Source organism: Podarcis pityusensis, assembly GCF_964106645.2.
Source record: "Podarcis pityusensis genome assembly, chromosome: 17".
In the NCBI taxonomy this organism is placed as follows: Eukaryota; Metazoa; Chordata; class Lepidosauria; order Squamata; family Lacertidae; genus Podarcis; species Podarcis pityusensis.
In genome coordinates this window covers 3,325,004-3,350,320 of record NC_138042.1, presented here as the reverse complement: position 1 = coordinate 3,350,320, position 25,317 = coordinate 3,325,004, and the positions used below count along the sequence as shown (strand labels likewise).

Below are 25,317 nucleotides of genomic sequence, written 5' to 3'. Positions count from 1 at the left end.
AGCAGTAATTAGTCCATCTCCCTGTGGGCTTCTTCACTGCTCCTCTGACTAGCTCTGCAAGGTCTCGGGGTAGAGCCTTTCCCAGCTCTGCTGCTGGAGATCCTTTTGATGAAGCCCAGGGCTTCATGCATGTAAAACGTGGCTGCTCTGTTAAGTCTATCTGAGGTGTTTAGAATAATAAATATTGATTTACTGTGCAAATAAGTTGCATGTTTCCTCGGAAGCCCCATTAGCTTCAATGGAACATGTTCCCAGGTAAGTTCTTACAGGATTGCAGCCTGAGGGATTGCAGGAAGGGACACTTGCAAGCTCTTGGTTGTGGGGTGCCACCAGGATTCGGAGAGGGGTTTTGCTTATGCTCAGCTGCTCTGCAGCGCGCTCCCCCAAAGCAACCCCATTTTCAGTATCTGCCAGCATATTACTCCTTAAATGGGGGGGGGGGAAGAATGTTTTGTAGGATTGTGTTATGGTGCAAAAGGATTTGATGTTTTCTGGTGTCCTATACCACTAAGCTTCAAAAATAAAGCCCCCGTGAAACGGTTTTTTACGGTTTTTTGCAATGAGTAAAAAGTTTTCTTTTTATTGTAACAATGCAAGTTCAGCCTTGGATACAGGGTTTTACCACAAGCTCTCTGCTCCACAGTCTCTCCCCCCTCCCCCCACTAAGCTAGAGCCCCTCTCCGTGGGGCAGGTGGGGCGGGGTAAGCAGGTGACAGAAAATGCAGGAAGAGGACTGTCAGTTGCTTGTGGGATGAGCCGCCAGGGCCCAAGCTTCCATTTAAATAGAGAAATGAAAAAGGAATTGAGATCCACGACCACAAAAGAGAAAAGAGAGAGAGAGAAAGAAAAAGAGGAAAGAAAGATGTCACAATATCCCAAGGGGAGGGGATGAGGAGTGCCTTCATTGGCCTTGGCCAGTACGGAGGGGGTGAGCCTCCTCACTTTCCTTGTGCTCCGCATACTGCGCAGAGAGGAACACAGCTGAATCCTTGTGCTTCCAAATGTGATGTGCTGGGGATAAGCTGGCAAAAGCTCTCAGTAAGGGTCAGGTGAGTGAGCTTCCCTGCACAATCACCTTCCATACAGGTAATCTGCGTCGGGATGGGGACAGACCTCTCCGCAGCAAGCTCCTGGTGGATGCAGGATTGGGGCTGTGGCCCCTCTTGCCCTCTGGTTCTTAAGGCTGCAAGGAACTCTGGGCTTCCTGTCCCCCATGAAATTTGGTTCAAAGAGCCCAATGGAGCTCTGGCAGCAAACGGCGAGCGATTCCTTGGTGTGTTCAAAGAGCAAGCTTCCTGATAACAGAGGAAAGGATTGGCCCATCTAGTCGTCTTTCTCCAGCAAAGCTGGAGGGAAGGAGAACATCACCGCAACTCCTTCTGTTGCTCCTTCCAATGCGCTCAAACCGTGGTGACGGACAGCAGTGGGTTGTAAACCCTGCGCCCATCTGCTGAGCGAGTGCCATGCGCCAGCATCTCCTGGATGGTGATCCAGTTGTCCAGGATGCGCCGGCTCCGTTTCTTCATGGTTTTGCGGTGACTCAGGGCCAGGATGTTGACCTCGCCAGACACTCCCCGGGCTTCGCTGCCTTCGCGCTCCCTCAAGCAGTCCAGCCGGCTCTGCATCATGAACTCGCGGCGCTTCCGCTGCTCCCGGGCGCGGATCAGGTGCTGCTTCCGCTCCTCCTTGCTCCAGTACCGCCCCATCTTCATCTCGCTGACGGCGTCGTCGTCCGTCGTCATGCCGCTGCGCTCCTCGCGGATCTTCATGGCCCTGGCTTTGAGCAGCCGGTCCCTCACTGGCCTCTTGGCCACGTAGCGCGTGCCATCGCTGCGCACCTTCACTTTCCACTCCATGCGGGGCTCTCCTTTGCCCCCTAGAGAGTCCTTGCATATGCTGGCTAAGCTCATTGGGCTGATAGGAGCGGGCGGCTCCTCCCGCTGCCGCCGCCCCAAGTACGGGCTGCCTTCCCCGCCTGCCTTGGGGCTGCGCCGCACCCGCTCTTCACGCCGGAATTTGGGCTGGGGCGGTGAAGGTGGGGCAGTCCGGTTGAGGTTGGGGGGCTCTGCCAAGCGGCGCAGGGGGCTCTCCAGCAAGGGGGTGCTTCGGCAACTCTCCCCGGTGTTGTAGGCACTGGTGCTGTCCTTATCGGAGCGCTCCGGCAGCTCGGTGATGTCGGACAACTCGTGTTTCTTCGGTTCACCTTCCAAGGTGTAGAGCCCTTCCTCCTCCAGCAGCCAGGCCTTCATGCAGCGCTCGCGCAGCTGCTGCATCTTCTGGGCTCGCAGGATGTTGCGGCACTTGAACTCCAGGTGGCGGAGCTCCTCCTCCAGGAGGGCCACCTCGTTGCGGTTGACGTCCAGTGCAGCGCTCACCAGGCCCGGCTCGTTGCCGTTCTCCAGGTGGCACTTTAGCTCCAGCAGCTCGCGGTAGCGCTCGTACTCTTCGTCCGTAAGCCCCGGCATCATGTCGGTGCCCACGGCGCTAGGTGGCTCCCCTGCCAGCAGAGAGTCCATGCTGTAGTGGAAGTCGCGGGGCTGCAGGCTAGGCCCAAATTTGCGCAGGGTTCCCGGGGTGTTGGCAGCACTAGGTGCTTCGTCTCCCAGGAGGTCATGTTCAGAGCTCTCCTCGTTGCGAGTGCTTTCATCAGTGCGGCCAACACCACTGTCCAGCTCCTGGCTGTTGGTCAGAGGAGTGGCCGGGTCTCCAGGAGGCTTTTCTTGTAAGGGTTCGTTCTATGGAGAAGGAAGGAGAGGGGACCATTCAGAGAAAAAAGCATGAACACCACCTTATGCCAGGCTTCTGGCCCAGAATTTCCTAAATGACACCTTTGTGTGACTCATAGACAGACCCCTGATAGGCAAGGAAGCTTCTATAGGCGCAGGGTTTTGAACTGGGTGAAAACTGAGAGCCCAGCTGCACTTCAAGACTTACACCCATGTAAGCTGAAAAGACAGGCACAGAGGTTCTTCTAAACTCCCTTTATCAACCTGTAAATGGCTACAGAAAGGTAGGGAGAGAGTCATCCTCTTATTGTGCCACTCAAAGCCTATTGCTTCCCAGGTGATAATAGCAGCATTTCACCCCTTCAGCGGCTTACTTGAGTGCAGGCATCAGAAGACTTGGGGTTTATAAAATCTGCATTGCTTTCCACTAGTGCAATTATGGCAGGGGATGGAGTCAAGGACAAAATGCTGCCTGAGGGATATGTGTGTGAAGCCCATTCCCTCCTGCACTCTAATACACCCTATTATACACTGGGGTGGCCACTGTATAAGTTGTAACACAGCAGGGATCCTAACCTAATCAAGTGTCTGTGAGTCAGGGACAGGGCAGCCTTTCATTGAAGTCATTGCTAAACAACCTGGAGTTAGAAATTGTTGCTAGTCTACTGCAGTTCATCCAGCAACATGAAGGTAGATCTTGACCTATGCAGTAATGCTTAAGCTGAGACATAGAGAAATAAAGAAGTAAAGGCGTCGCGTCATATTGCAAACCTTTGAAATGAAAGTTTGGCGGCCAAGCTAAGCACCCCCATGACCATTCCAGGTTGAGGCAGCTGGGATTTGCAGCAGTCAGGGCTGTAGCTCCATGGGATATGGTGTGCTTTGCGTCTGACGGGCAGCTTCCCCATCACAATCGTGAACTAGGTGGACCAAAGGTCTGACTCTGCCTAGAGCACCTTCCCCATCGGTTGAAAGTGAGCTTATCCTTTAATGCACATGATGAATTTCTTTTCTAGACATTATATCTGTACATGATCCCACCACAAGTCACTCCCTATCAAGTAATACAATGTACCCCAGAGTTAACCCTTTGCTGCTTCTTGTGTCTCAAGATCCTGCAACACATACAATGTCCTAGTGTGGGGGAGGGGAACTGCATGCCTAGAAGCTAAATCTGGTGCCCCAGGCCTCCTCTCTATTCTCCCCTTGGGACTCTCTTCAGGTCACACCCCTCTCCCTGGCCCTGCTCTGAACCCTCCTTGAGTGCCTTTTCCAGGCTGGGAAATCTCTTTGAGGGGTGATGATGCCTCTTGCCTGCCTGGATGGAGGTTGGGGAGTTTTGTGGGGGATGTATAGAAACCTCTGGCTTTCATGGGTTTGGAGTTTAGCCTTCTGTACAAAGATGAAAGTCGCATCCGTTGCTCCATCTGCTTTTGCCTCTGGTCCCCAGAAAGTTGCCCAGGAGAGAACTCTTGGTTCTCCACCCCGACTGCTTTTCAGAGCAAACTGCTGACTACCTGCCACTTCCCGTTCTAGACCACACACCTGCTGGTCTGGTGGAGAAAGGAGCCGCCGGGGCTTTGTTCCGGCTTCGTGTTCAGAGCCAAAGTCATCCAGGAAATCCTCACGGTCACTGTCCTTCCAACGCTTGGACAACTGGAAGGATGAAGAGAATAACAGTGAACATGGCTCAGAATTCCACTGTCTCGCCCGGGACTGGAGACTTGGTTGCCCTCCAGATGTTGTTGAACACCCATCAGCCCCAGCCAGCAGGGCCAATGGTCAGGGATGATGGGAGATGTTAGGCCAGCAACCTATGGAGGGCCCCAGGTTCCCCATCCCCAGCCTGGCTTCAATGAGCCCCAACCAAGTGTCCTTGCATCAAATTCACACACTATGAACTTTTTCTTTCCAAAACAAGTGCAATATGTCAGTAAGGGAATGAAATCAAATGCGTCTTACAAAGTGTGTGTTTTTTGGGTAACTCTGGAATCAATGAGATCCACATTCAAATCCCTGGGCCAGCCCCTGGCTCTCAGCCTAACCTACCATCCAGAGTTGTTGCAATTGCAAAATGGAGGCGGGTGGGGGGAAAGAGCCATATACCATATTTTTCGCCCTATAAGACGCACTTTTTCCCCTCCAAAAATGAAGGGGAAATGTGTGTGCATCTTATGGGGTGAATGCAGACTCCTTGGCTTCAGCGATAGCTCCGGAGGCTTCGCGTTGCTTCCGCTGAAGCCAGGAGAGTCTGCTCTTTAAGGCTGGCGGTGGGGGAAAGCAGCGCTTCCCCCATCGCCAGCCCCAGAGGATGGGGGGCAGCGGGAAGGCGCGCGACGCCTTGCCGCTACTCTCCAACCCGGCTTCGAGGCTGGCGGTGGGGAAAGCAGCGCTTCCCCCATCGCCAGCCCCAGAGGATGGGGGGCAGCAGGAAGGCGCGCGACGCCTTCCCGCTACTCTCCAACCCGGGTTTGAGGCTGGCGGTGGGGAAAGCAGCGCTTTCCTTGATTTCCCCCCCTGAAATCTAGGTGCGTCCTATGGGCCGGTGCGTCCTATAGGGCGAAAAATACGGTACATATCTTGCTCTGAGCTCCTTGGTGGAAGCAACACCAGATTTAGGGCGGTGCGGGCGGTTCCGTCCCACAGGGTGCTGAGCCAAGGGGACACAAAATTGAGAAGATATACTCTGGTTTCTCTTCAGATCGTATAAATTGAGAAGTTCCCTAACTGAGAAGAGTGATCTGGGACTGCCAAATTCAGGGTGCCATAACACCAAAAATGTCCAAAGTCCATCCCTGGTGGAAAGCCTGGATAAAAATATAAATGAAGGGTGGAATTAAATGTAATGGCAAGTGTCTCATTTCATCGGCACAAGGATTTCTGCTTGCACTGTGGGAAATGATCCCCTTCTTCCCTCAAACCCCCCCAAATCTGTTCTAGGAGTTCCCCCAACCCTTTGGAGCAGATTTCGGGAGGGGTGTACACAGGGGTTGGGCGGGTTGTAGAAGCAGAAATCCTTGCCCTGATGGGACCTGGCAGTTGGATACCACCCAAAATGCCTGGGGGGGGGGGAATGGGCAGGGGGAAAGAGTGGCCGCTGAAACTATCCTTCACCCACTAATTCACAAGGCTAACGAACAAGGTTCAGGATCCTACGTGTTTGCCTTGCAACATGTTGCTCCATCCTCAGGTTGAAGTTTTAAATATAGGCTTGAGTAATACAAAGTAAATGAGATATAAAGAAAGCCCACCTTCTTTCACCAGGGCAGGGGCTTGGGGGCTTATGGAAACTGACTTGCTGAGGAGGAGCTGCCGCTGCTGCATAAATGTCAATCCATCCCTGTCCTGGCTGACAGCCGAAGCACCTGGCTGTTTGAAATCAGACATGGCTTGATTATTCTGTAGGCATCCACTTTTGCCTGCTAGAGGAGAGCAGCAGCTCCCAATATATATATTCCAATATTATTACCTGGGTTGCCTCTGTCCTTAGTCTGGCTCTGCCTACTTGCTTTCTGCTTTAATTTTTTAAAAATTATAAAATGATAATTATGTTTGGAATTGGCACATGATCAGTTTGCCACAGTTTTCAATGCATATCTCCACAGAATTGCCAACATGGACCAGCACCTAAGTACACTATTAATATAAATCAGTACAAAAATGAATCCTGATTTGATTGCACAAGGATAATTTTGTGCTGTGATTTAAAACCAACGTGCAGTTGTAAAAGGGAGAAAGCAACTAAAACTGCAGCCAACTGTGGACATATAGGCATATGACCCAAGTCCAGATATAGCGTGTGTGTGTTAAAAGAAGAAGAATGGGTTGCTAATGCATCACTGCTGCTCTGGAAACAAGGGCAGCTTATTCATAATTTTAAAATCAAGAGTGAGAAATTCAGATAGGGAGGATTTCACAAGCACCCCTAAATAAGAGTAGGCAAGGCTCACCAGCAGCTCACACTCCTTCTCAGCATCAGACAAGGCAAACAATAAATACGCCAGTCCCTTTGAGCCTTTCTCTCCACCCCCCGGACTGCAAGGGACATTGGCAGGAGACAGCCTACTTCCATGCAGCTCCATAACAAGCAAGCAAAGAGACACTCAAATGCACCTGTTCCCTGAAACACATTAAACAGCTGCAAGTTTCTTTCTTACGTGACAGGTTTCAACAGCTGAGGTTTGATCCAGCAGCCTATCCCCCTATCCTGACTCTGGGACCAGAGGAGGCTGCCTTACACAGACCCAGATAACTTGCCCCAGTCTCTCCTTGCCCTACCTGAACATGCCAGAGATTGAACGTGGTGCCTTCTGCATGCAAGCCTTGTGCTCTGCTACTTCGCTTTGGCCCTTCTCCATTCACCTTCTGCTTTGTCATGCATCTAAAGACCTCTCACCTCAGTCTCAGGCCTAGCCAGCAGCAGAGAAATATTTGTCCGCTCCTCCTGGGTGAGAATTGCTACAGCCTCCTCCCGGTTTTGTACCTCCATGCCATTTATCTAGGATTGGAGGAAATGTATAGAAGGGCAAGTTTAAATTTGTGCATTAAATTATCCCTCTTAACACCCACCACAGTCGCCCACAGGATTCACCTGGATTATGCGATCTCCTTCCCGGATTCGCCCATCCTTGGCAGCAATGCTGTTAGGATTTACCTGGCGTAAGAAAAATTAAATGAGCATCAGGAGGTGAACTTAAGTATGCTACTTCCTAGTTTCTCTTCCAGCCTGCTAAGAACCTACTAATCTTTGAATGCTGAACAGAGAACCCAGGACCCCTGTCCAACCTCATAACTGTAGCACACACCAGACCTAAAATCCCTTCCCTTAGACATGAGCTTGAACCTGATTCTGCTCTGCTCTCTTACATCCTAAGACCTGGAAGAAGTACGTGCATAAGGCCTGTTTCTCCTGAGTGTGTACCACAGCACTAGGCAATGCAGAATGGGATTTGGAACAGTATGGAAAATAACTCTCCATCTAATGCTAGTTGATCTCCAGAATTTGCTCTTTTCTAAAGGCATAGCAAGGATACACTTGTTCAAATCCCTCAGTGTTCCATGAAATTCATTGGGTGATCTTGAGCCAGTCATACCCTCTCTCAGCCCAATCACCAGCTAGGATTGTTGTGAGGGTAAACAGAGGGTAGAGGGATGGATGGGTGCTAGAATAAAAATGCAATAACTAAACGATTTAGAGTCAAGTGTCTTGCAAATTCCATGCCTGCCTAAAAAAATTATTCACGATTGCGCCAACAGATAGGAGAAACAGTTCCATCAATTACTGAAGAGCTCCTTGCCAGGATGCGCTGATAGTTTTAGGGAGCAGTTGATGAAAATGTCTTAAGTTGACATCTTCAGCTAGGCAGGGTTCTCCAGATGGCACAGTCTACCTCTGGCTTTCTGTGGTGATAACTTGGTGCATTCTGTTTTCCCTCCAACTCTTTTCACAATAGCTATAAATCCAACTGTGCTTTGAGCCCAGAGTACCAAAGATGCCCTCTGGGATACTCCTCACACAGTAGCCCCTAATGCTCCTTGGGCATATGCAGCTAACACCACACTTACTAGGGCCAGTGGTTTGTAGTAATTTAAGATCATACTATGTGGTGGCAGGGTAGCACTCCTGGTTATAGTCAAAAGCATGCTCCTGGAATCTTGACTTTGGGGGCAAAGTACAGGCAATGCTAATTGTATGAACGCACTTTTCCACTCCTAAAAAGTGTGTGTGTGTGCGTCTTATGGAGCGAATGCAGATGGGAGGCTCTGCTCACTGCTCCCTTTAAAGAGTGCGGCTCTTGGGGGCTTTTCCCCAAGGAGGGAGAAGGGCTGCCCTTTTCCCTCCTCAGGGAAAAGCCCCCAAGAGCCACACACACGCTCCGCACGCTCTTTGCCCGGGAGAGGCTGTGAGCAGCTATCCCAGAAGCCAGAACAGCAAGAGGCTATCCCAGAAGCCAGATCCCTCTTGCTGTTCTGGCTTCTGGGATTCAGAATTCCCCCCCCCCCCTTGTTTTCCTCCTCCAAAAACTAGGTGCGTCTTATGGTCTGGTGTGTCTTATAGAGCGAAAAATACAGTAAAATGTAAAGCTGATGCACGGGGACCCTGAGCAGCACCCAGACTGCAGCAGGTGGAGAGACAGAGTTCAACCTGTGGCCCTCCAGACTCCAACTCCCATCAGTTCCAGCCAGCACGGCCAATAGACAGGAGATGAGCAAGGTTCCCCATCCTGGGTTTAACCCAATCCCAAAGAAATCTCCCTCCCTCCCTCTCTCTCTCATACAGGCTTATTTTTTGCTCCTGCTGCTGCAGCAGCAATGAAACCTGGAGCTCCTTACTCTCCATGGCTTCATAAAGCTTGACAGCAGCTTCCTCCCGCCACTTGCCTGCCTCTGCCTCCCCAGGCCACACATCGCACCCCACCAAGAGTTGCCCCCTCCCCCACCTCTCCAACGTAGATGCCTACATCGTCCTCATCATCAGTTCGGTAACAAACCATCAGGCCCAGCTTGTCCCGGTGACTGGATTTGTACAGCTCCACCTCCTGTGGGATAGAGAAAGCACCAGGCAAAGTCACACACGGTTGCAAGCCCTGAGCCAAGGCAGGAAAAGAAGGTTCATTTTCACAGACCTTCTCAAGTACATTTTAATGCTTCATTCAGTCAGCCCCGGTAGAAAATCATAGCTAAACTGTCCCTTTAGTCTCTCTGAATTGGCCCCACTTAACTTTCCCACCCTTTCCTAGGTTTGCAGTCAAAGGTAAATATGCCAAGATCTTCTACAGGGGTCATTGTTACCATTATTTAAATTTATATACTGCTTGGTAGTTGAGCGATGCTCAAAGTGGAACCATCTGTAACCACCTTAGGATCAGTTCACACCTGCATGCTCATCATTAATGTCAAGAATGAATGTGTGAATGATGCCCATCATAGATCAAGCTTATTCCAGGAAGAGTGTGGGTGCAGCCCCTATATGAGCAAAACCCTTAAGGATAAGGAGAACAAGTGGGGCTGGTGACAAACTGTTGCAGTGTCTTCTTCCTCCAGAGCAGGAGTGCTCCTGTTCTGGGTTCCAATCAGCCATTTCCCCCAAGCAGGGCATTCCATTTCCTCCCCGATTCTGTTTTTCTTTTCCAGTTATTATTGTGCTTACTGAGCATGCACAGTCTTCTTTGGGCTGTGGAATTGCCCCCTTAGAATTGATTTTTAAAACTTCTTTGTACTTTTAACAAATTTTCAGATTCTGAAGGCCCCCTGTTGTTTGTCACTGGTCCCCTTTTGGTGGCAATCCTGGTGGGACTCAGGAGACCACACTTCAGTTCTTTCCTCACTCCAAGCTGCCTCTCGACAACATAGGACTGAACTCGCAGCAAGTGGTTATTAAATGGAAGCGACCTAAGAGGGGTGAAACAGGGCTCACTGGAGATATGAAGCACTGAGAAGCAAACAAGCAGAGCACAGGCCACCCCAGTGTTTTCCACAGTGCTACCAGTCTCCTCACTGGAAGGCTATATGTTGTGGAAAATACCTGCTCTGGGATTTGGGGGACCCTTGCGCAAGGCAACCTTGGGGTGAGATTTGCCAGCTAAAACTTCTTCTATGTATGCAAAGTTCTATGCAAAGTTGAGAATGGCAGTCTCTAGGGTGGCAGGCTCTTTGCCAGCTTTGGCATCCTTGCCAATGCCCAACCTTGCAGCTCTGTGCAGCCAGCCTGAGACTGAATGTCTTGTATAAACACAGCACCACATTAAATAACTGAGCAATGTGTTGCCATTTAATGGTACCCAGAATGGGCCACTTGACATGGTTTGCCTCACTCTGCCTAACTGGCAGGGGGCCAGGCCCTGCTTCCTGATCTGTGGATATAAACCCAGAGACTGCCTCTTTCAGCTTCATCACATTCTCACCTCATATTCCAGCTCCTCTGCCCGCTCAGTCTCTGGGGCACCTCCTTCCATGAATTCCACAGGGTCATAATATTCATGCCCAATTGAGGGGCTGTGAAGAAGGAAAGGCATAAAGCAGTTAGGTGAAGCATCCATTTGCCACTCAGGACCACCGTTACGCTTAGAAAACTCCCAGAGCAATGTCTGCACATGAACATTCAGCACATGCAAACTAATGTGAAAACCTGATCCTGGGACCTTGAAACATGAGGTTTGGTGGCCGTGGTTAACTCAGGGGTGAGGGAATTTCATTTGTACATGCATGTGCTTTTTAGCCAGGCGGCATAATATAGGAAAAGTGAACTCAAGAAGCCAAGAGCAGCTGTGATGGCTCCACAGCCCAGATGCTGGGAAAATGGGCTCATCGTATGAGAGTGAACAGGGTTGCCAGCTGATAAGGAAAATGGACTGGCCTGCTCTTGTGAAGACATTTATAGGCGTTCCGGTGTTGTTGTTGTTGTTGTTGTTGTTGTTGTTAATACGCCACCATCTGGCTGGGTTTTCCCAGGCACTCTAGGCTGCTTACAGCATATATAAAACATAGTAAAATATCAAACATTAAAAACTTCCCAATACAGGGCTACTTTCAGATGTCTTCTAAAAGTTATGTATCTCTTTGACATCTGAAGGGAGGGCGTTCCACAGGGAGGGCACCACTCTTAAGAAGGCCTTATGACTGGTTTGCTGTAACTTCACTTCTTGCAGTGAGGGAACTAGTAGAAGACCCTCGGAGGAGGACTTCAGTGTCCAGGCTGAATATTGGGGGTGGAGATGCTCCTTCAGGTATACAGGGCCAAGGCCATTTAGGGCTTTAAAGGTCAGCACCAACACTTTGAATTGTGCTCGGTAACGTACTGGGAGCCAGTGAAGATCCTTTAGGACTAGTGTTATATGGTCCCGGTGGCCACTTCCAGTCACCAGTCTTGCTGCTGCATTCTGCATTGCAGTTTCTGAGTCACCTTCAAAGGTAGCCCCATGTAGAACGTATTGCTGTAGTCCAAGTGGGGAAGAACCAGGGCATGTACCACTCTGTCAAGACAGTCTGTGGGCAGGTAGGGTCTCAGCCTGTGTACCAGATGGAGCTGGTAAGTAGCTGCCCTGGACACAGAATGAACCTGCGCCTCCCTGGACAGCTGTGAGTCCAAAATGACTCCCAGGCTGCGCACCTGGTCTTTCAGGGGCACAGTTACCCCATTCAGGACCAGGGAGTCCTCCACACCTGCCCACCCCAGTCCCCCAAAAACAGTACTTCTGTTTGTCAGGATTCAACCTCAATCTGTTAGCCGCCATCCATCGTTCAACTGCCTCCAGACACTCATACAGGACATTCGCTGCTTTCACTGGTTCCAATTTAAAAGTTAGGTAGAGCTGGGTGTCATCCACATACTGGTGAACACCTGGCCCAAACCCCCTGATGATCTCTTCCAGCAGCTTCATATAGATGTTGAAAAACATGGAGGAGAGGACAGAGCTGAGTTTATCTCAGTGCTGCTAAGGTCTGCATATTGAGCTGCTTAAAAATACACAACTAAAGAGACTAGTTTAAAAACTGGCAACTCTAAAAGAACAGAGTAGTAGGAAGGGACCATGGGGCTATAACTGATTGAAGGGCATGGAGAGCGAATGCAATGGGGAAGGTTTTGCTTGGGGGAGCACTCACAGATCAGGCAGCCCATAAGGTTCCAAAGTCACAGCTGGGGGGCTCGGGGGGTGCATCCTGCCTAGCCCCAGTAGGTGTTCAAAGGTGATGTCTGTCTGAGTTCCACTGTCCACCAACATTGTGGGGTCCCCCTGGGGGGCAGCTCCTTCACTGGCACCACCCCGGCTGCGGGGGCTGCGCCGCAACACCTGGATGACCAGAGGCTCTTTGGAGCACCGCAGGGCTTCAAGGGTTTGCTCCTGTGAGAGACGGGACAACTCCCGACCATTGACCTATAGAGGAAAGGAGGAAACAGACAGACAGACAGACAGACAGACAGACAGACAGACAGACTAATCAATAGAGCCTTGTAGGTCCAAAGTCTGGTGCTTCTTTTCACCAGTCCACTGAGAACTCCAACCCGCCCCCTCAGATAACATTACTCCTGGAGTGGTTCCCTTCCCTCCTGAGGGACGTGTAAGAGATGCACTCATGTTGGGTTCTGCATCTGCTCAAGGTTTTGGCTCGCTGCCTTTTCTTCAAGAAATCTGAGCATTCAAAAAGTACCTGCACCATCCTATCTGCCATGTGTAACCTGCAGCTCACTCCTCCACAGCTGACCACACTGTAACAAACAATCCCTCCTGCAGGGAAGACCTCCACATCTCCCCACATCCCATCCTGGCAATGCTTGCTTAGAGCTGATTCTCCTCCTCCTTCTATGCAGTTTCAATCTTTCACACACCCATGCAGACCAGGTTTGCCCAAGACATTTTGCTGCTTGAAGACCAGGGAGCACATCCCCATTCAATCCACAGAAGCCAACAGTGGAAACCTGCTTCAAAAGTGGAAACAGGAGGGCATCCTCTGCTGCATATAACTGAGGGGGTGAAGGACAGGCTACGTGGCTGGCGCTCACACACAGCTCCATCCTCCGACAGAAGAGAATGGCAGGTCCACCTGATATTGCTGCCCTGCATATATACCCAAACTTCTGTTGCCTGGGGCACCTGCTTCATTCTAATGGTAAGACTGGCACAAACATGAGTTCCCTTCTCCCAGCTGACAATAGCGTTGCCACCTTTCAACATGGCAAATTATTGGTGGTCCAGCCATTCAGCTAGTGGGATAAAACAAGTAGAATGTCAAGGTGCTTACTGCAAACATGCTGTGATAAAGAGATTCTAGCAACAAGTACTTTAATTATTTTAAATATAAGGATAAAAGAGAAATGCCTTGTGGCCTTTATAACTCCTTATTATTCTACAATACAATGTCAGTTTTCAAACTGAGCGTTACAAAGTAGTGCAGTGCACCAGGGGTGCTTGAAAACTCTCTCTCTCTCTCTCTCTCTCTCTCTCACACACACACACACACACACGCACACACACACACACACACACACACACACACACACACATACACACAGAGAGAGGGAGATCATGCAGTTTGAGACACACACCCCCATTTCATAGAATCATGGAGCTGGAAGGGACCCTGAGGGTCATCTAGTCCAACCCCCTGCAATGCAGGAATCTCAACCAAAGCATCCCTGACAGATGGCCACCCAACCTCTGCTTTAAAATCTCCAGTGGAGGAGAGTCCACAACCTCCTGAGGGAGTCTGCTTCACTGCCAAACTGCTGGTGTTTAGTCGGAATCTCCTTTCTTGTAACTTGAAGCCATTGGTGACCAGTGACCTCTCATTCACGTAAAATATACTTTGGTTGTCTATCAGGATTTTGTTTCCTATGCATAATTACTATCAGGGCTAGTACCAGACTTTGAGGGACCCTTGGCATAGTACTGGAATGTCCACTACCAGTCAGGGCAGGTACTGTATAGTCCTACCTGGATGACAGATCTATAGGCATTACATTTCGGGTTACTTAAATGGTGGACAGCCACCAGGGATGAGAGCCAGTGGCCAACCTGGCTGACTGCTGGCATAAGGACTGATTACCAGCAAAGACACACACGAAATGAATGAACTCCTTATTGGGAGTTTCCAATCATTCTGGAGAGAACCACCAAAAACAAGGGCACCCCAGGGATATTATGAATCAGTGGCATCCTAGTTGACAGGTGCACTGATCTTAAGTCACATATTTCTCTGTCAACTCTTCCACAGAGAAGCTCAGTGCAGCTTATAGAAAGCTATTTCATTTTGTCCTGATACCACAACCCTCTGAGGTAGGCCTAGTTCTCACTGAAATGGAAAATCTGTGTGAGATACCACAACCACTTACGACCGCAGCTGGGGACTCATCTGAGTGAATACTTTTTTGGCAAAATAAATAAACACCATTTTTTGCACATAAAAATCTTGCAGGGAAAGGGTTCAATTAGAACTCCATCAACGTACCTCTATTCCCTGTGATACAAATTGCACACTCCAAATCCTATACTTAAAACAACGACAACTATTTTGTTTGCCTACTGAATGTCTCATTCAGTGATCCAAGCCACACTCTTCTCATGCCCGACAATGGCCAGATTTAAACTTGAATACTTGTTGTCTACCATGCAGCTGTTAAGGGCACAGGGTGCTTCCAGAAAATATGACACACCTACTACTCATGTCTAGGACTGCCAACTTCTCTTCTGGTAAAGTTCCTCTGTCAACTCTAACCTCAGGGGTTCCAGAGGGATAGCCCTGTAAGCGGTGTCAGAAATCCCCCAGGCACCAGGTGTGTTTTGCTACTGGCAGAGGTCCAACTGTGACCATGTGGAGATCTGACATCTCCACCTGACTGGCCTCTCCAGCTTTCTTAAGCAGGTAAGCGGAAGAGAATATTTATTGCATTTATATCTGACCTTTTCCTCCAAGGAGTACATGGTTCACCCCCACCTTGGTTAATCCCTACAACGACCCTGTGAGGAAGGTTCAGAGGCTGTGATTTGTCCCAAGGTCACCCAGTGAGCTTCATGACTGACTGGGGATTTGAACCCTGATCTCCCAGGTCCTGGTCTGACACTCTAACCACTAATCTAAACTGGCTTCCTAGGGTATTTCTGCTATGGGGCAGCTATATAAATTAGGTAGGTAAATAAATATGGGGAAAGCAAAATGTCTCTTAGAGAAGGATCTGAAATATCTTCCTTGAAGCTTAAATTTGTTTTATTCTGGATTGCTTTATTTGATATTTTAATTTGTTGTAAAGCACTTTGATATTTTTCTCTTTAAAATATAAAGGTGTATATAAACAAAATGAATAGTAATAATAATAATAATAAATTTCATTGTAAAAAAAGATGGCGCCTAAACATTCTATTGTGGCAACCCTAACCTTTGATTAACGTGCCATTTGGCGGTTGGCTCATATATCTGAGTTTCTAACACTACCTACCTGTAAGTCTGTGGCAGCAAAAGCAACCTCAAGATTGTTGTAACAGGAGTGACACTTGCTTACTCAAAATGAGTTTACCCACCTAAGGAATTAAATATTTTGTCCTGCCACACCTCCTCCCTGAACACTTTGGGCCATTTAAAGGTACCCGTTTTTCTATTCTGGTACCAAACCAGGCCTAAAATCTAGTAAGGACCAAGAGCCAAGTGCTGAGATAAAAAAATGGCAAGGAAATTCTGCCACAAAATCTGGCTGGAAACCTAGCTGGAGCCGAACAGCAGGCCATCTTGGGGGAAACCTGCTCCTTTGTTTACCAACAACTGGTATTCAGATGGACAGAAACATAGGAAGCTGCCCAATACCAAGTCAGACCAGTCAGTATTGTCTGCACTGACAGGAAGCGTCTCTCCAGGGCCATTCCCAGCCCTATTTGCAGGGACTGAACCTGAGATTTGTACCACTGGTGTGGCTCTTTCATGGAGCTTCCGTTTAGCAATCACAGTGGACAATCACTGATACAGCACTTGTGTACACCATTTACAGAGTTTTAGGATTAGACGGTCTATAAATCTTTGCAGATAAATCAATCTATCCTCCATGAATTTGTTTCAAGCCATCTGAGGCCTGGCCAATTTGTACAAAGTAAGAATAAGGTAGCAAAATCCTGAAGTGGGAGAATGACTTGTACCAATGTAAATGATTTCAAGCACAGTGGGGGGCGGCACACCACAATTTCAAAGACTCCCCTCTTAAGAAATTCCCTACAAATAGAAAACTAATCGAGGCAGGAGCAGACTGGGACACAATTCTTCTCCCTGATGTGCTGCAGGGGATAAGCGAGAGGGTGGGAAGGATTCCACCCCCCAGTGGAGGGAATATGGAAAAAAGGACACCCCCCCAACACACACACACAGTTTGAAATGATACAGTCTCTACACCAGGGATTGCCAATGTGGTGCCCTCCAGATGCTGATGTGCTCCAAACTGCCATCCCCCTCCGCCAGCATGGCCAGAGATTGTGGGAGGGTGCAGTCCCACAGTATCTGGAGGGCACCATGTTGGCTACCCCTGCTCTGCTCCATGACCTCAGGGCTCCATCACCTAGGGTGGCCAGATGGAAGAGAGGAGAAGAATGATCCTGCACCTTTATACAAAATGGAAGATGGAAGTCATACCTGCTAAATTTCCCTCTTCTGCACATCTATTAAAGGTGCAGCAGGGGGAACTCTGTGTTCCCTGTCATCTGTCCACCCTATAGGATAGGTGTGTGCACAGGGAGGGCCTTTTTGAAGGCTGAAACTGCTGGTTTACACAAATGCTTTGTTCCAGGACATGCGATGAGGCAACGGGCCCCAATCTTGCCAGGGGTTACTGACTGTCAGCCTCATGAGCTTGTAAACAAATTGGAGTCTGTTTCAGGGGATGTTGTCACAGGATAACTGATCATGTAAAAAAGCCATTACAGCAGTGGCAGTAAAATAAGATAAGGGACTTGCTTACACATTCAGAGATTGCTTCAAAGGTTGTCACAGGGTTATTATTATCCCCTGAGGCAGAAGTCTCTGTTTACACATAGACAAAGAATGCCAGGGTGCATTTTGGACTTGAATCCCTGCTATCTTGGACCACTTAGTTAAATTTTGTCTGCGGAGAACTCTATACTCTGTTCAGCATTTGCATGCCTGGTGGAAGAGATTCCAGAGCCCTTGACTTGATCCTTGCCTTTAACCTCACTTCAGTTGCTGATTTGCCCCCAATTATAGAAGCAAGTTAGAGGCCAAAACAAAGTAGAGGGTTGCTATCCCAGGTTAGCTGATTATGTAGCTAAGCCCAAGTACTTCAGCTCACAGAATAATTGTGGCAATAGCATGAGCAACCCTAAGGCTATGGCACAGTGGATCACCTATGCTTTTAGATATACTTGCCAGCTTTTTAAATTTCTGGAATTGTGCCTAAGTTCTTAACAGCAGCAAGATAAGAGGAAATTCAGTCAGTGTATCATTTCTGAACATTTCTGTCTAAAGCTTAGGAAATATTTCACCTGCTGAATTTCTGATACATAATTAAAGACCCGAAGAAAAAAACCACCCTTGTACAGTTGTGTGATTTGCCTCAGTACAAGCAAATACCCAAGACATCCCTGATGCTCTCAAGTACAAGTAGGTAAAGATCATGAAATGTTCCACTACCCCTCATTCAAACATTTATTTAATCTCCATTTTATCACTCCTCTTTTCCAGATGGGAACCTGAAGGGGTTGTCCCCGGACTAGGTAGTATCTGATACTGGCTGTCAAACCCTTACCTAATCCAAACCCTGGCAGTTTGTGGTCCATTTTGTCTCGCCAAAGGTCCATGACAACACGCCCCGTTTCCTGTATGCACAATGCTCTCTCATGCACGTAACTCAACACGTAACTCAACAGACTGTAGTTATTGTGGGAACCTACACAAGAACCACTTCATTATGCGTCATGGGCTGATGCATCTGTAGGTGCGTCATTGTACAGTGTGTGCCCTCATACAATGTGCAGAGCAGTTCTGTGTATTGCGTTGCCTTTTGCTGCACAGTCTTGTGTGCGTCTCCCTCTCTTTCTCCATCACTGCAGCTGCAGTTGCCATGGAAACTAGAGTGATTGATACAGGCATCTGCAGCTGGGGAGAAGGAAAATATGGGGAAAGGGGATCAAAAGCCGAGCAAATCTCCTCCCCACTCCCTCTCCTCAAAGTCAAGGGTATCATTAATTCCCATTTCCTCTTCCACTATGAAATATGGGGTGGGGGGAGCCACCAGGACAGCAGATGGATTGCCTCTTCAAATGGAGGGTCATCCCCCAGAACTGGAGAGGGAGAGCTGTGGGCCGGAGTGGAAAATAACTGAGGGGGGGGGGGCGGGAGCAGTAAACTGATGATGAGGAATCCAAAGGGCTATAAGGTAGAGAAATGAGGCTGCATGTTTAAAAGCTTGAAACGAAGACCCCAAACTGGTGGTTTGGGGAGGGGCTGTGGGTGGGAATGAGGAAGATGTTCTCTGCCTCAGGAAGACCCTGCAGGAATTTATAACAAATGCTAATCACATTCCTGCAGGCAGGTCTGGAATGAGATCCAGCCTCAGGCCTTCAGCAGATGGTTCCCACAGCTTCCCTTTGTGTGTTTCTTTTCTTCTTCATCTTTCCCAAACTGCCTTTCCAGCAACTCTCCCCGCCTCTCCCCCTCCCTTCAGATCCCGACTCTATAAGCCTCCTGGAGAGCCTTCTCTCTAATGTATTCTCTGAAGCCTTGGGCGCTTCTTATATTTTATGATTCCTCCTAGCTCTGACCAAAAGCTCCCCCATTCCCCTTTCTGCAAGAATCTCTGGCTAGTGACCAGCGTTAGAATGCGCAGCCTTGTCCCACTGCAGCAGAGAGCGTGCAAGCGAGGGGTGGTGGTGAAAAGGCGTTTAATTATTTTTGTGTGAAATGTGGTTGGGTCTGGAGTGTAGAAATGTAACCCTGTATGTGAGTCGCACCTATGAAATCTCAGGAATCATAGCAGTTGTGACTTTGTGGACATATGGCATTGTTTGCATGTGTAACTACTATTGAGGTGCGTGTTTGTGTGTTATATTTAGATCTCTGTTTTTGTCTGGTCTTGGTGTGTGGGTGTCCATACAGAAAGTGTCTGCAAAGGAACTGTCTGGAAAAGTAATTATTTGGTGTGAGCAATGTGTGTATGTGTACACACACAGAGACACAGAAGAGTTTAGCCAATATTGCAAGAGGAACAGTGTTTACACACTTTTATGGTTCTATTTTCATCCCATCGACTTCTGATAAAAGGAGCTATGCCCTGTTTTGTCCATTTCTCTTTGTGTCTGGCACTGATTATGTAACTATTCATAATTAGACAGGGCATATACTGTATTTATGTCACTAGGTTTATATCTCACCTGCTTTACGTGCATTTCTACAGGTGTGCTTGGTCTTTTGTGTCTAACCTAGTTTGCATGTGATTTCATTGTTGTCATTGGTCTTTTTGTATGAGGTGTTCATCCAACTGAGTTTCTCAGAGAACCCATGCACCAGGCATTTCTCTATCACATCTCTTTATGCAACAACTTCAGAGAAGTTCTCTGTGACATCCTCAATAAAGCAGTTAAATCCTCTACTCAGACCATGACACTCTTAAGCCACAAGTACCAATATGTATGCCCTTTGTGGAAAATACATCACCAGTCAGCCTTGTATTTGCAAAAATTCCTTTACCAGAGACAGACATCCATCATACTAGACAAAAGTTGTCCTAGTGAGTCTCCTGAAGTCAGAATGGTGACAGGAGGCTTATCTGAGTCTTCAAATGGATCTAAGCTAATGCCTCTGAGAAACTCAAAAGCAGAGTGTGAAAGCAACATCGCTCATTGATTCCTGGCATTCAAAAATATACTGACTGAACATTTCGCTATCATAGCTAATAACCATTTGCTAGGCCTCTCTTCTAATAACCTGTTTTTAAAGCCTCCTTTTTAAAAAGCCATCAGGGGTAGACTTTGGTAACATGGTGCCCCAAGTGAGGCCAAAATTTGTACAAAATTTGTTATTTTCACAATAATTCCTTTTGGTACAGTTGCTTTTTATGGATCTTCTCAGTAGGTACCCGTATGATTTTGATATTGATATTATTATTATTATTATTATTATTAACCCTCTCAGTTCAGCATCCTGTGCGGCAGAACCACTGGTACCACCCCAAATCCAGTGCTGTAAAGCTACCTGGCCATCATCTTGTGGCTATAAACTCCCAAGTTAAGTAAGCTACTGAAGCTCACACATCCTGGATCTGAGGGTAAGAAGCACAAGAAAATCATATTGTGTGCTTTAAAGATGCACAAGGAAGGTAACATAGAGCAAAAGTAGATAAAACAGGGTAGCCCTGCTGGCCAGTAGGTAGCCACCATCAACCAATGAGAAATATGGATCCACAGCCCACTCCCACCCCCGTGTCTGTTATAACCAGTGCTTTTTTCCTAGAAAAAATAGGTGCCAGTACTGACCGTGCAGTTGTTACAGTAAGTGCCACACTTTTAACAACAACAGCAACAACAACAACAAGAGATGCCGGTAACCTTGAGAACCCCCTGAAAAAAGCACTGAAAAAAAGCACTGGTTATAACTAGGGAGTATCAATAAGATCAGAATTAACTAACCAGCAGCCTTCCAGATGTTGTTAGATTACAACTCCCATAATCTCTGGCCATGGGTCATGTTGTCTTGGGCTGATAGGAGTCCAACAACACCTGGCAGGCCACAGGTTCTCCTGTGATGTCCCGTATTGATTGGGAGGAGCATGAGAAGATCACAATTCTATTTCATCAACCCCTGGAATGCGGATGGAAACCAGAAGTCAGTTCTCCTGTTTGTATGTCCATTGGCGGCTCGCCACTTGATTACTCAATGTTTCGTGACTCAGACAACTACGTGAATTGGCTCCTGGCTCCACTGAAAAAGCCGTGTGTACAAGGTGCTATGAAAGCTCCATGGCTGCGATACTTGGTTTGTGATTGCTCAGACATGCATGTGAAGTCTTACACTTGATGCTGCTGTTAGCAGGTGGTGAACAGGCACTGTGGAATCAACCCAGGCAGGGAGGGTCTCAAAACACACCCCTTCACAATGGCCCCACAGATCACTCTTAGCACTTTGAGAACAAATGACCTGTCAACTTGACAGGAACAATTCCCAAATCCCAGGACTCCAAAGTGTAAGAAGCATCTTGCCTGCTGTCAGAGCCCAGGGTGAACCTGGAAAACCTGCGTTCCAGATCTGTCTTTGCCATGAGTAAGTTACTCACTATCCTACAGCCTTTGTCCCTCATTTGTCAAACAGGAACAACAACCACTTCCCTCACAAGGCAAAGATAGAGTTGTAAAGCATTTACGAATGGTCTACTCATACACAGTATGGAAAGTTATAAAAACTGGCAAATGTCACTTGACATTAGAAATTCCTCATAATCGTAAGAATATTTCACAATGAAGTTCTTGGACATATCCTTGGACACATTAGTTGGTGATCTTTGGAAGTTTCATCTATTTCTGCGAGAAATTGACCCATTAACTATGGCATATGCTACTATAGGTAAAGTGTCTTCATTAAAACAAGAATGTGTGAAGCAACCCTTAAAAACCAGCCATTATTAATTCACAATTTAACGCTAATATTGTATTTCAGAACTTATTACTTGGCTCTCCATGAAACTTGTTATTTATTATTTCTGATCACCCACATTTGTCACAGCCAGGAGCAACCCCCCCCCCCCCAAATCCTTCAACTTTCTAAAATTTGCTTGTCTAAATAAGCAAAAATCTGTCTAGTCAATGCATTTCTACTTTTGAGCTTCCTTGATTTCCTGTGCACTAGACTGAATATGTAAGCAAACTCTAGTAAATGAAGCCATAAGAATATGAATCAGCAAAGGTTTTCTGAAAAGGTTCCTGATGGCAGAAATTTTAATCTAGAGCCTCATTTCCAAAATGAATCTTTAACTGCTATTGATAAATTTTAATAACTATGCTTACAGCTTAGCTTGGAAGAATTAGCATGCATACCACCAAAGAAAACTCAAAACCATTTAAACTGGACAAATATATATACACAGAGAGAGATTATTGTAGCTAGTATTGGAATCACTTGTGATCAAGGGCAGGACAGGTAGGTAAATAAATGGCCCCTGGCCATTCTCCAAAGTGACCAAGAGATGAGGCAATGCAAAGCAGAGGTGCAGAAGGAGCCTCAGTTCTCCAGGTCTTTCCCCTCCACTTGTTGGAAACTCAGCCTGAAAGACAGGGCTTCTGATGAAGTTAGATGGGGTGGGAAACAGCAAGAACCCCTGTGCACCTCTCCCCATTCCTCTTACATAGTGATGCACACTCAGTTAGTTTTGTTATAAAGAGACAAAGAAAGGAATGACTTCCGGTTATCTCAGTCTGATAATAAGTACGTTTTGGAACCAGAAGCTTAGTTCATAACAATATTGGCCCTTCTCTGTAAAACAGAGGAGTGGAACCTTTGGTCCTCCAGATATTGTCAATCTTCCATCAGCCCCAGCCAGGATGCCCAGGGATCAGGGATTACAGAAGATGTTGTCCAGCAACATCTGGAGGGCCACAGGTTCCTCATCCCTGCTTTAAAATATTATAATGAGACCATTAGCTAATCTGACCTTCCCTAGTGGAAGGAAATCTGGTTCCCACTATTAAAAACTGAACTGGAATTATGAAAGAACACACACATCCCTTCAAAGTAGACCTTGCACACAGGTAGACTAAATACAAAGACTGCCAGGGCAAAAAGAAGGCACTTATTTGACATGGCTCAAAAGAAGAGGAAACTTTGAAGGCAAACACCGTTAAAGCAGTCACCTCCCATTTTCCTTAGACAACACAACAGGATCCTCTTTGCTAGATTACTGGTTGCAATGTTCAAGTAACAGCCCAAAGGAAAGGATGGGTGCTTCCAGAGATGGATGTTTAATGTGGGATGGGGGCTCCTCGTGCATGCATTTTCTCCACAATGTCTCCACGATGTCTTTGTCATCAAAATGCCAGCTGGTAATTCCCTCCCCACTTTGGTCCAGAAATCTGGTACTTTAAAAAAATCAACCTGTTCCCAACAACCCATTTGCAATATCTGAAAGACTCATTTACAATATTACGCCGTTGTCTAGAAGACCCAAACATGAATGCTTTCTCTGTGTATGTAAATATATGTATTACTGAAGATGCAGATATACATGGCATTGCCTATATATATATAAGTAGGAGGGGTGTCAGGATAGTAGGCGAAGATGTTATGAGCACCTATACAGCATAAACCATAACTTTGGGGTCATTTCTCTCACTACACATGGCAGGCTTATTTGCCACTTGTACACTGCCTGTCTATGAATAAACGCCAAGGGAAGAGATTTAAAAAGCAAGCCAAAAAGAAAATATACTGTCTCTTTACTGTGCAAACAAGAACATGTAAACCTACAGTTATATCCAATAGCTAGTACAATGCACACTGGCAAATATACTGATGTCCACGCACACAGAAAGGGGGGGGGGGGAGAGAGAGATTGCATCTGGGGGGCACCATGTTGGCTACTCCTGAGCCTAGACACACCACCTTCATTCTACCTCAAGGCTTCCTCTGTTGCCCTGAGTTCCAGAGCCTCAACCAACAGATCTGACAGGACCAAGTTGGGGATGTGGGAAGGTGCCTTTGTACCTGTACTCTGGGGAGGGGAGGGGGAGACCAGGATGCATGGAATATATAAATGGGTAGAGAGGGGAGGTGGGGGAGAGAGTGAGCAGAAAAGAAAGATATGAATGAACACGGGCTGACGCAGACAAAAAGAAGGGAGAGAGTCTGAAAATAGATACCTGAACAGGCAGAGAAAGGGCAGGCGGGTTAAGCAGATGCAGAACCATACAAGGACTGAGGGATGGAAAGTGAGTGGAGATGAATGGATGGATGGATGGGGGGGGGGCTGGGGCTGGTGGTGAATGAATGCCTGCTTCATGTGAGTCTGTCCCATTCCCTCTCAGACCCTTCCCCATCCTTTGCTTCCACCTCAGCGGCCCTTTGCCATTCCTCCCAATTCCTCTTTCTTCTCTTTCACAGAAGCCCCCTCCCCATTATTTCAGGCACTGTGTGGCATGGGGAAATGGGGGGGGGGAGTTGGAGAAGGACCAGTTGCTAGGCAACCTCCCCCTACCTGCTCCCCTCCCCCACTGCAGCATCACCCCCCCTCCAATGCCACAGAACCTCCTCCCCAGAAAATCAGGGATTCCTCCCCTGATGTGCCCCCCCTCCAATAATTCCAGGCCGCCTTCTCTTTCCCCAGTGCCCCCTCCCCTCATTCCCCACCCCTTCTCCTCCCTTACATTCAAAGGGCTCTTTCTCACGTCCAGGATAGTCACCCCACCCCGCCCCACCGAACCCCACCATCCAGGAACCCCTGGAAACTCTCGCCAGCCTTGCCCAGCCTTCCTTGTCCCCAGACAACCCCCCGGAGCCCCAGCCCCCTTTTTATCCCCACAAGTACCACAAACGCGCCCCCTTACCGCCCCCGCCCTACCCCATATGCAAGCCACCCCATTCCCCTCCCCTCCCAGAAGGGCTTCCCGCCGGTCACCCCCCACCCCCAACTCTTCTCCTTTCCCGCCCCCTTTCTCCCCCCCCCCGCGAGGTCCCCCTTACCTGCAGCATGACCCTATATTGTTCCTCAGGCTTCTCCACCACACACATGTTACATCCCATGGCGAGGCCGCGGGAGGGGGCGGCACCGGGGGGGGCGGCTCGCAATTCGGGAGGAGGGTCAGCTCATGGGGACCCTACAGGTGGGGGGCGCGGGGCGCTCGCTCTCCCGGCCCCCCCACCACCCTGGCATAGCCCTGGGCAGGGAGGCTGGGGGTGCCCTCCGCTCGCTGCGCCCCATTCAACCCCCGGGGGGCATGGCGGCGGCGGCGGCGTGGGGGGCGCGGTGCTGGGAGGTCGGCTTGCCCCGCTTCGCTGGGGGTCAGCCGGGGTCCCCTCCCGGAGGAGCCGCGCTCTCTGCCGCGGAGAAGCGCGCGCGCGGGTCCGCCGTCTGCTCTGCCTCGCTCCTTCGCTCCGATTACCAGAGGGAGGGGAGGGGGAC

General features: G+C 48.4%; 1 protein-coding gene across 2 annotated transcripts; it reads right to left on the bottom strand.

The window, feature by feature from the left end:
• Positions 1 to 1,001: 1,001 nt before the first annotated feature.
• PDZD4 (PDZ domain containing 4) lies at positions 1,002 to 25,317 on the bottom strand. Of its 2 annotated transcripts, none has more exons than XM_080987445.1 (8): positions 24,879 to 25,317; positions 12,330 to 12,601; positions 10,631 to 10,721; positions 9,188 to 9,265; positions 7,318 to 7,380; positions 7,123 to 7,224; positions 4,272 to 4,382; positions 1,002 to 2,735 (listed from the first exon to the last, which is right to left on the bottom strand). In XM_080987445.1, exons 1-8 carry the CDS (start codon positions 24,936 to 24,938, stop codon positions 1,401 to 1,403), a joined length of 2,112 nt encoding a protein of 703 aa, XP_080843571.1. In that variant the 5' UTR covers positions 24,939 to 25,317; the 3' UTR covers positions 1,002 to 1,400. The 2 variants fall into 2 exon arrangements, with proteins under 2 accessions (XP_080843571.1, XP_080843570.1); XM_080987444.1 differs by having other exon boundaries at positions 9,167 to 9,265; positions 24,879 to 25,314.

Coding starts and splice junctions, on each gene's coding strand:
- PDZD4 (XM_080987444.1), bottom strand. CDS start 24,938: ATGGGATGTAACATGTGTGTGGTGGAGAAGCCTGAGGAACAATATAGG. Junction 12,602..24,878: donor AATATAGGGTCATGCTGCAG/GTAAGGGGGACC, acceptor TTTCCTCTATAG/GTCAATGGTCGGGAGTTGTC. Junction 4,383..7,122: donor TGGCTAGGCCTGAGACTGAG/GTGAGAGGTCTT, acceptor TCATCCTTCCAG/TTGTCCAAGCGTTGGAAGGA.